This window comes from Phragmites australis, chromosome 6, assembly GCF_958298935.1.
Source record: "Phragmites australis chromosome 6, lpPhrAust1.1, whole genome shotgun sequence".
NCBI lineage: Eukaryota > Viridiplantae > Streptophyta > Magnoliopsida > Poales > Poaceae > Phragmites > Phragmites australis.
Genome location: NC_084926.1, coordinates 16,152,892 through 16,164,100, shown reverse-complemented (window position 1 = coordinate 16,164,100; position 11,209 = coordinate 16,152,892). Strand labels below are relative to the sequence as shown.

Genomic DNA, 11,209 nt, shown 5'->3' with positions numbered 1-11,209 from the left:
GTCTTGCTAGGGACCGCTATTGATTTCAGTTTGGAAAGAGTTTTCGAGTCATAAATATTTATACATGAACCTAACGGGTCACACACTTAATGAGTTAGACCAAAACATATGGATTGGATTCATATATGGGTTTGATTGGATTGTGATCCATGAAGAGTTAGAGTCATAAAAGGTTTTCAACGTAGGATCCCATTAGCAAGCTCTATATAAGCAGAGGAATGGGGGTGAGGCAAGATAGAACCACTCCAAAAACCCTAGCCACAACCCTCCACACGATCTCCCAAAACCCTAGCCTTGCGCATGGTGCTAGCACACTGATGCACGATGATCCTGCCTAGTATGTGTGGATATCGTAGAGGCGCTGCTGCTATTGCTGCGCTGATCTTCTTGGCTTGAAGATTGCAGCGCTGCTGCTTGGCTAGTCGAGGACTTGTACGGCTAGTCGACATACCTACTTGGTGCTGGCCGCAAAGCACGATGCAACCACTCAAAACTGGTCAAGGAACACGATGTGACCACTCGAAACTGGTTGAGGAACACGATGCGACCACTCAGAATTGGTCGAGAACTCGACGCACCTGCTCATAGTTGGTCGAGGAGCACGACCACCTATGCGGAGCTTGTTGTGGAGTTGATCGAGGAGCGGTTCGAACAGCATGATGTGCATGATGTTGGATTAGTCTACTCAAACTCTTCTTCTGCTGTGATGTACGTCTAGTGGTAACGATCTAAGATCTCCTACTAGCATGATTTCTTGGTGAATATGGTAGAAATTTTTGTTTTAGGCTAGCGAGCCTACGCACTCCCCAACACTTCCTTGTTTTTTTGCATATGGATAGGGCAGTTACAGTTTGGTTCATAGGATTACACTCAAGCCCGACCACCGGAGCAGAAGATTTGGATGAAAGGACAATGATGTCGCTTAGAGAGGGGTGAATAAGTGTTTTTACAAAAATTTGTCCTTTTTTACCGTTGGCCTAAACTTCCAGTGGAATATAAATTAACGGATTTTTCACAAGTGAAAAACCTAAATATGCTAGGCTCAACTAGTGTACAATTACCCTAAATAACTGTGGAAATTACAATCCTAAGGTAACAACAATTATTCAATTCTAGCAAAAGATATGCAAAAAAACATTAATTAAAAAAGGCTGAAAATACCGTTCACGTGGCTGAAAACACTGTTCATCAGAGTATCCCGGTTAATCTGAATACTCCGGGTTGTACAGTTCCGGAATCTCCGGACCGATCTGGATTCTCCGGGTTTTGTACAGAACTGGGCATCACTAAAATCTCAATGACTTTTGATGCAATTCTTTAGACTCATGGCATTTCTCAAAGAATCCATACTTCATCATTTATGCATCTCCTATGGAATAACCTAATAGTAATTCTCAATATGATTGTTAGTCCATAGGAATTGTCATCACTTACCCGAGCATCACCTAGAGCTCATTCATCTTGATGCATTTTTAATCTCCCCATTGACCTAGAGCTCATGCATATCTCTCATCCATGCATCACCTATGGAACAACCTACTAACAAACTAAACACCATTGTTAGTCTATAGGTATTGTCCCTTCATGAGCAACTTGGAGAGTGTCCCAAATTTGCTTAGCCTCCTCGAGTCCATCCACTTTATTGAATTCTTCCGGACTCAAGGCACTAAGCAATACACTTGTAGCTTGAGCATTGCGGTGCATATTTTGTTCTTCACTTGACGTGAGCTCTTGATCTTCATCCGGCAAGTCAAAGCCTGTGCAAATAATCTTCCAAATACTTGGATGAAGAGAGATTAAATGCATTTTCATTTTGTGCCTCCAGGCGGCATAATGTGTACCATCGAAGAATGGTGCACGCCCGGAGGGCACAGAGATATAGTTACTCGAAGAATTTAAACGATCATAATTGAAAGGAACTTCACTTCCCTTTCCCTTACCATTAACATCATCATTGTTCGACGGATCATCTTTTAAATCCCTCGGGCTTTCGGATGTCGACATAATGATTTCCTCCAAGCTGTGAAGCCTTGTAGGGGATTAGGCTCTAATACTATTGAATGTACTTAAAAGTGCCTAGAGAGGGGGTGAATAGGCTTTTCTGAAAATTAAAACTAAACAGCGGATTAAACAGATGCCGGATACTCCAGTGAAGGTCGGATACTGACCATCCGGTCTAGTCCGGAGTCTTCGGTCTATACAGGGTCTCGAGAACAACTAAGAATTAACGAGAACAACTAGAGTCTAAAAGGTGATACTAAATCTACTTAACAGCACAAAGCTTAAACAACAATAGACACTAGCAAGATGATCTCTAAGACTAATTATATGGAAAAATCTCAAAGCTACACAATTAAAATAAATTGCACAAATGAAGACACAAGGGATTATCCCGGAGTTAGGCCACCTCACAAAGAAGTACCTACGTCTCCGTTGAGGAGCTCACAAAGAGTCGGATCTTTTCCAACCCTATCCTCTTCTAGCGACCACAAAGATCAAGCTGGAATTTCCTTACTCAAGTTGATGTCGATTACAAACTTCCCGTGGCACTCCACAAAGATTGTGTGCTCTACGGGCGACGCCTTGCCGTCTAGGAGCACAAGGCTCCAAGAGAAATGATCATAGCGAATGCTTGATGAAGAACTCAATGCTCAAGTGTCTTAACTTCACTCCAAACACAATCTCACTAAATTTGCGCAAAACTAAGCACTAGAGATGTTTGGAGGGACTTTGAATGCTCTTGAAAGGCTTTATGAGTGTGGAGCTTAGCAGCAACAGCAAGCTATTAATGCTTGGGGGTGTGGAAGAATATATAGCTCACTCTCAAAAATTTGCCGTTACTGTTCTGACACACCTAACCCGAAGTATCCGTGAACACCAGAGTCTCCGGTCTAAAATCCAAAATGGCATCAGAACGGTCACAGAACTGTGTCAGAACTAGCTGTTACGGTTCTGTTAAGTTGCCGGAGTCTCCGGTCCTGACAGGGCTACCACTCAGACAAAGTCCGGAGACTTACCGGACTCTCCTTACCGGACTCTCCGGCTTCTGCAGGTACCAGAGTATCTGGTGAACACCGGAGACTCCGGTCCTTTTAATAAAAGAATAAATACTAACCGAGCCACCCTTGCCGGAGACTCTGGTAAAAACATTTTCTCCTACCGGAGTATCCAGTGAACACCGGAGACTCCGGTCTTTTTTCAACAAAAATAAATGCTTAACCGAGCGACCTCTGGGGAGACTCCGCCCTAAAAACTCACCGACACCGGAGTATCCAGTGAACACCGGAGACTCCGGACAAACAAAAATTCGGAACCGAGCCTCTTCTGGCGGAGTCTGTCTCGAAGACTCCGACCTAAACACTGAGGATCGGAGTATCCGGTGAACACCGGAGACTCCGGGCCCAGTAAACTTCTGTCTAACTTCCCGGTGTCCGTGGGTGAGTGTGTCTCTCAACTTATTGGTTCTAAAGGTTATCTTGAGCATTGAGACACCATAGCAGCAATCAAATGCAACCCTCTTAATAGAGCGGTTACCCTAGACTCAATTTCAAAGATAAAAAAATTTAAATCCTATTGAGTACTCCTTATTGCTTCTCTTTTCTTTCCGAGGTGTGTCAACCGTCATAAATCTTCTCGATTGAGACTAAGACCTGTTCATGACTTAGATAAACATATTAGATTCTTAATCGTTTTGTCATCAATAAGCCAAAACCCACTTAAGGGGTCTAGATGCACTTTCATATATAGACAGGTTCGGGCCTCCGACTGGAATAATACCCTACGTCCTATGTGGATGATGATGTATATGGATTATCTCGAGTACAGGCAAGGTAGCTAATCCTATTACAATGGAGTAGATCGGATTTGGACTAATCTAAGGTTGAAGTCACCGAGTATCTCCGCTAATAGGGTTTTGGTGCTTGTTACGTATGAGTTGCTCCCCTGTGTTGCGAGTCAAGTCTCCCCTTATATAGGGGTTCTGGCGCCACCCTGAATCGTAGTCGATAGGGAGTCTTTTGTCTTGTTGATCAAGATAAGGCAGCCAAATTCAGCTTGGATACTAGTCGTACTCGAATCGATTATTCCGATCGAGACCTTCCCAGTATATATCTTCGTGATCTCCGAGTATACCGGGTCCTGCAGATTCAAATCCACAATATCTGAAGCTATTAATGATGTGTACAATATAACATGTCCATACACGATACACTTCGTATGTGTATATACCCTATAGTAAAATATTCGACATAACCCTAAACCCGCTCTTTGATAGGCCATGCTTAGGATGATGAGCTAGGGATGGAGCAACTCATCCTATTTGTCAAACCAAGCAAGTGAGCATAGTTTCTAAGTTAATTTCAAATACGTCGTGCTAATCTTCAAACGCCTGAAAACGGATATTTTTTAGGCAGCGTTTGGTCATCTTCTTCCTTCGTTCCTCTCGACGCTTCTCGCTCCCCCACCCACTCGCCTCTGGCCGTCTCTAGCGGCTCTCTCGCTGCCAGATCCATACCCGTCATAGCGCTAACCACCCCATTTTCCTCGCCGCCGCCAACCCCTCCCACTGCCCATGGCTCCGATGGTGCCATCGCCGCCTCGCCGCACCACCACACCACCACCCACCGCCAATCCGACCGCCTCCCATAAACCATCCCCAACCATATTGCCTTCATTTCGTTCCCTTTCTGATTCTCTTCCCCATTCCTATTCCCTTTATTTTCTCTCATCTCCAACAGCTTCCCTTCGAGGGGAATCGCGAAGGAAAAGTAGAGAGAATTCTGTCTTGGAAGGAATGACCCTGGGAATCCCGTCGTGAAGGGAACCGTAAAGGGAAACCGTTTGAGTGCTGAAAGAAACGAAAATCCCTTCACGACGAGAATTTCGCCCGTGAGGAGAATCCCTTAGGCGTGATCTAACCTCAAGGGTCGCCGGTAAACATTGAAACTCTAAACCCTAACCCCTTCTTCTAAACTCACCGGTGATTGTATCTCGGCCACCTTTCATAAGCCCGAACTATAGGAAGCGTGAAATAATAAATATGATAACGGGAGGATGGATGGTTCAAACTTGAAGCATGTGTTGAAGTCTCAACAATCATTTTCTCGATTCCTGCGAAACCTCTACCCATCAATCAAACAGACGGTAGAATTTTACACCTGATCCATTCGTTTATTCTCATCAGTCATCATCGACCACGGTAGTCCAACGATGGCCATGAATCCAAAGTTGCAACACAACCAACAATGGCGCATCACGCGGCAGTGACGAAGGCGATCATCTTGTCGAGCATCTCCTTAGCCTTTTCGCAGTCGGGGTTGAAGAGGTAGAAAACATGCCCCTCGCCCATCGTCTCCAGCAGCTCGACGCCCTCCTGGCCGCCCCTTGCCGCGGCCACCGCCTCCGCGTACGCGCGGCCGCGCCACCTGAGGAAGTCCCCCTCCGCCGCGCACACCAGCACCCGCTCGCACGCCAGCGTCTCCAGCCCCGGCGCGCCGGGCGCCATCGGGTTCATCCGCGGGTCGTCCATGCCGCTCGTCCCGGGGCACGCGAAGAACCACAGGCCCGCGCCCATGGCGCGCGCCGTCGGGTCGCGAGTCTCCTCGCCCACGGCCTCGGTGCCCCAGAACCACGGGTGGATCAGCACGGCGCCCTTCAGCGGCCGCGCCGCGCCGTCACCCTGCGCCTGTGCGACGAGCTCCGGGTGGATGGCGAGGTAGTGGCAGATGTTGGCGCCGGCGCTGTCCCCGGCCACGAAGACGCGGTCGAGGTCCCCGTGCGCGGCGACCCAGGGGTCGGCGGCTGAGAGCGTCCACTTGAGCGCGGCGAGGCAGTCCTCGTAGGCCGCGGGGAGCGGGTGCTCCGGCGCCAGGCGGTACTCGACGGAGACGCCGAGCGCCGGGCAGGCGGCGGTGAGCTTGTTCAGGAAGCTGTGGTAGTGGGGGGAAGATGGGGTTGCGTGGAACAGGTGCACTGGAGCAGCGGTCACCGACTAGTGGTGGGACCACATGCTACCTGCTAATGGACTTGACGGTATGTTTCGCCGGCGATGCTGACTTGAGTGAACTGCTTGGTCGATCGCCATTACTGCGGTACAAGGTGTCACTACTTTGGTGACGTGGAAGCTTATTTGATATGGTATTGTATATTTACAAGTCTCTGGTTGGAATCCTTCATTACTTAGTGTTCTTTTTGCCTTTTATTTCTTCTAATTGCAAGTCCCTGATTAAGATTCGAGAAGAAACAAAATGCAAAAGCTTCTTCAAATCTTTTGACTTGCGAATTACAAACAAAATAGAGAGAAACGAAAACAAACAGAGCGAATCACGAGCCACGCACCAGCAGTATGTAGAATGATGGGCTAGTGGTTGGCAGCCTGCCTCATGTTAACAATGATTTGCTACAAATTCAGTCCCACCTTTAGTTCTTTTCTTTTTTCTTTTTCAAAAAGATGGCATGAGGATTATTAATTTCATATTAGGAGTAAGGAAGAACAAAAGTTCAAGCATAGACTGAACGCGCCTATCTTCACGAAACCTGCCCCCAACGGGCACTGGCCACCGAGAGCGACTGGAGGAGCACGACTACTGCAAAACGACCAAGTGATCAACGCATTTTACAGCTTAAAACGCTGCAGCAATTTACTACACTAATAACGAGATAAACGAGAGTACAAATTGCTAGGTTTGTGAGCCTAGGTGAAAGCCCTTTTTCTTTGTTCGATATCCTTCTTTATCCTTGCTGCCACCAGCATTATCTCCTGACTACAACTTAGTTCGTTCCCGACATTATTCGATTGCGTATCGATTTTATCATCCCCCGCCGATGAGATTCACGGGTCATCCGACTAAATTAGGACCGACTTTTCCGACATATGAACTGTATACATAGGCTGAGGGGAAGCAGGTTGAGCGAAATCATGTTGGTGGAAAAGAAAAATATTTAATTGAATGTATCTGTCTAAACAGGTTGAGGTGAGTTTCTATCTGGTTGGCTGAGTCTGAGGTCATATGAGCAGATGCAAAGCTGAGGTTCTGATTGGTTGATCATATGAAGGTGATTTTATGACACTGACAAGTGGATCCACCTGTATGAGCAGATGCAGCAACCTGCATCTGTCGGGCCAGGCTGCGAAGAGAAGCTCGAATCAGGCTGTATGCATACATTTGCATCCGTTGGGCTAAACTGGAACAATGTATGCAGGCAACCAATATATGCTTCTCTCTGAGATTATACATATCCGCCAAGCCGGAATGCATTCGTGCGGGCAACCCATCACCCTTTGTAGAGACCCTTACTCACAGTACTTGTAATTTTTAGTATCTTCATAGTTGCTAGATCCATGACAGCACGCATGTGATGAGACTACTTGTGTCATCAGGGGTAAAACCAGGAATTAGATATACGAGGTCCAATGTGGACAACAATAGGAGAAAAATGTAACATATTTTAATTAACCAAGTGGCATGAGATCTTTTGAACCAATAAAGTTCATCTTCTAGTAACAGTTTTTGGAGATCAGCCATTAATTGTATTTTTCTTAAGCATTTTACTCATCAAGGAAAGCAGTTTCTTCCCTGAGTTCAAGTTGAGACAACTCTTCTCTAATCAATAGTCTTCTTTTCTTATTCATACCTTTCAACCGCCTACCCCATCCTTTGTAGTGATTCCTCAAACTTCTTAATTTGTTAATCACCACATCCAAAATATTTTTACCAGGAACATTTTGTTCCCAAATCTTATGAACTTCTGATAGAAACTGTTCATTCTCCAACCAAGTAACCTCAAAATGAAAATGAGATTTAAAAACCTTGGATTCATCATTAGAAGAAAGAAGAAGCATGTTGTGAATTTTCTCTACTGATCTTCTAAACAGCAACAAAAGGATAAAAAAAACTTCCTAATCATTATTCATCAATACTCTATCCAGTTTTTTTAAAGTTGGATTGCTTCTATTATTGGACCAAGTAAAATTGTCACCATTCATATGAATTTCTTTCAACTCATGAGTATGTATGATATCATTGAACAAGTATGCCATTCTACTTAGATAAGTGAGAATGTTTTTCCAAAACTATATCTGAGGATATTAGAATCACCCCCAATAATTTGGGGTTGAGTAGAAGAAGAGCATAATCTAGAAAATTCACTAAGAAACTAAAGTTTAAACTCATTAGAGCAGGTCCATATACATTTACAAGCAACCATTCTTTCCATTACCTTTTCCAATCAAGCACATTTGTAAGATGTACTTGCCATAAGTCACATGCTTGATATAAAAAAATCATTATCAATGTCATTCAAGATGCCACCAGATTTACCTTAAGCAAGAAGCCAGTACCAAGTGAATTTGGCATGAGGGTGCAATTTTCTTATATCATTGAATGTGAAGTCTTTTTTCGTAGTTTCTTGTAGACAAACAAAGTCAGGGTGATGAGCAATCATAAATTATTTTAGACACAGATTCATTCCTCTTTTTCCGATCCCTCTACAATTCCAAAAACAACCTTTTATATGTATCTTTTGGGTTCTTTTTCCTTGTTTCCCTCATAGGTCTCTATAATTTGGGAATTTTTCTTGTAAAGCACCTGAACTCAGGGCTTTTTTTCTTTTTTCTTGCATAAAGAAGCAATCTTAATAGTGAATTTAGAATTGCTTCTTTTAATTGATGTTATTTTAGCATCATCACTGAAATTTTGTTCCTCTGAGCTCCATCGTCCTTGGTGATGAGGTTTGTGCAGAAATAGATATAGAATCTGAAGGAATAGATGGGGGTAAGGATTTGGCAACTAATGCACATCTAGCATCCTCAAGAGTCTTTATCAGGTCTACAACTTCATAATCATCAGGGTCTAAAACAATTCACATACCATAAGCTTTAGAAATCATATCATCACAAGAAAGAACAGCAAAAGAGTTACCGCTATGAAATTTAGTTAGTACAGTAGGATTACCTTCAAGGTTTTTTTTCTTGGTTTTCTAGATAGCCATTTACTCCATAGTAAACCCCACCAAAGGAGCATATCTTTCACTAGCCCTTGTAGGGATAGTAGAATGAGTATTTATTAGTAACTCTTCAGAGATAGGAGTAGGAATTGTAATCTTCTTCTACGGTTCTTCAATAATCTCCTTCACAAGAGGATACAGGAGATGGTCTTCTTGCCCAATGTAGCTGTCTTCATCCACATGAACAGAATCTCCCCTAACATCTTTGTGCCCATCATTAGTAGAGACCAGAGAAATCAGATTCATGTTAATTTGCTTCAGGAAAAGAACACCTGGTAATCCCAATGACCTGAGGATCCTCAAAAGTCTGAGGTCCAAACTTCATCATGCCCTGTTCCATTTCATCAAAAAGTAAATCATCTTCCTCATCAGTAGTTTCTATGCCTTGAAGTGCATCAATCTTCTCAGAATCTTTCACATAGGATTTCTCCTCAATATTCTTAGGTAGAGGGATAAGCTCATGTGCTCCTGTACTAGATTCAAGACCACATTAACCAAAAGACTTATCACTGAAAACTTTTTTCATTTTAGAAGATGGAAATTTGGCAAGAGCAGACTGAGGGCTGTTAGAAATAAATTTCAAAGATGAGGCACTTTTGAGGTATGTCTTGCCACCACTTTTGAACACAGAAGTTGAAGTATCACCATGACCACCTTCAAGTATAGCTTTCTTAGAAGATCTCTCACTAAAGTCAGCTTTGAAGTCATGTTTAGATTTGTTCTCATTCACAAGCACACCAACTGCATCAGGACTTTGAGCACTAGAAGGAGGTATTTCCCTTTCAAATAAGAAGTCATAAAAATAATAGCCATCTTGCATAGCAAGGCTTCCTTCAGTAGATGTAGGAACTTTGGAGATATTTCTATATCCAATCCTCATTCTAACAAAATCTTGTTTCTACAAGCTACTTTTATCAATCTCTAAAGTTGAGCAACAAGAGATCCCATATATGCAAGTACAGGTTCAGACCTACACTCATGTGGTATGCGCCTAACTCGAAACCAGGCCGATTGCAAAGCACCTTTAGCTCCCACAGTTGGATCCCAAGGAGAAACTCTAATTTCAGCCTGAGCCCTATGCATCTCCATGGTAGTAAAGTGAGACCATTCTTCTATCTTGTGGGCGTTAGGGAATCTCATGGTAAACTAAGTTTCCATCCATTGTTTTGCATGATAGCGTCAAACAATCCCAAACAAATCTTAAAATTCTTGTTCAATTTGTTGAACAGAAGCAAACCCTTTAACCACCATTATCATTGCTAAGCTAGCCCTCTCTTTGACAGCATTAGCATTTGAAACATTTTCTATGAAGAAAAAAAGCTTGACCCTCACTTTGTGCCCCACACATCAGAGCTACAAATTCCCAAGGTTTCTTTTCAGGACACAGTTTGGAACCATATCCCTCATGACCACATCTAACACACCCAGACATCACAAGACATTCCCCCACAAGATGACTAAAAGAATAACACCCACAACAAGCACCAATCTCAAAAGAACCACTAGCACCCCTGCCAGTGGAGGAAGAAGGGTGATTGTACCCAGGGTTGTTATGAGAGTGATCCACAACCAACAGCCACATCAGCTTGCTGTGCTTGAGGATTCATTAAAGAAGTGGATAGAGGAGGTGGTCTCTCCCTCCTCGTACACTCCGATTCATCCTAAATCTAGCGTTGTCGCTCCTGTCTCATCTCTTCACGGTGATCAAGGTGGCCTTTTCTCACGTCTGCCGCTACAACCACCGCCCAAGGATCAACATCTTGATGTTGTAGAGGGAGTTGTCTTTGCATCGGCAGATTAGATCTAGAGCTTCCACCATTGATTTCCTTCCATGCCTTCTGGTTACCACTCACACCTCTGTTGAAACCACTTCTAGCTAGAGTTCTACCAGCACCTTTGTCGGATCTCCCAGATCCGAAGCCATCCAGGCGAGGTCGCCCCCCCCCCATCTGTCTCTCCCAACCATGATAATCTGAGCCCTTCCACGCCTAGACAAGGAAGGAGAGGACGCCACATGAGCGAATGATTTCGTATCGCCCTGGATGGTTCCTTTACAATTTGGATTCAACGATTTCTCAAAGGAACATAAAGGCCTGAGGTGGTGGAGAGCCTTACACAGAGATGAAATTGGGGCAAGCGGCGCAACTGGAGGGCCACTAGGGTTATATTAGGGAGGATCCGAGAGATTTCCACGGTGAAAAGCCAT

General features: G+C 44.1%; 1 protein-coding gene across 1 annotated transcript; it reads right to left on the bottom strand.

Moving 5' to 3' along the window:
* Positions 1–5,049: 5,049 nt before the first annotated feature.
* LOC133923019 (probable carboxylesterase 2) lies at positions 5,050–9,883 on the bottom strand. The gene is made up of 3 exons (XM_062368493.1): positions 9,598–9,883; positions 9,293–9,471; positions 5,050–5,989 (listed from the first exon to the last, which is right to left on the bottom strand). Exons 1-3 carry the CDS (start codon positions 9,881–9,883, stop codon positions 5,252–5,254), a joined length of 1,203 nt encoding a protein of 400 aa, XP_062224477.1. The 3' UTR covers positions 5,050–5,251.
* Between the last annotated feature and the right edge of the window lie 1,326 nt (positions 9,884–11,209).

Excerpts from the sequence above, each read along its gene's own strand:
- LOC133923019 (XM_062368493.1), bottom strand. The coding sequence starts at position 9,883 with ATGAGGATTGGATATAGAAATATCTCCAAAGTTCCTACATCTACTGAA. Across the intron at positions 9,472-9,597 it reads TGGCAAGACATACCTCAAAA|GAGCACATGAGCTTATCCCT; the intron begins GTGCCTCATCTT and ends AATCTAGTACAG. Across the intron at positions 5,990-9,292 it reads AGACTTTTGAGGATCCTCAG|TCGGTGACCGCTGCTCCAGT; the intron begins GTCATTGGGATT and ends TCCCACCACTAG.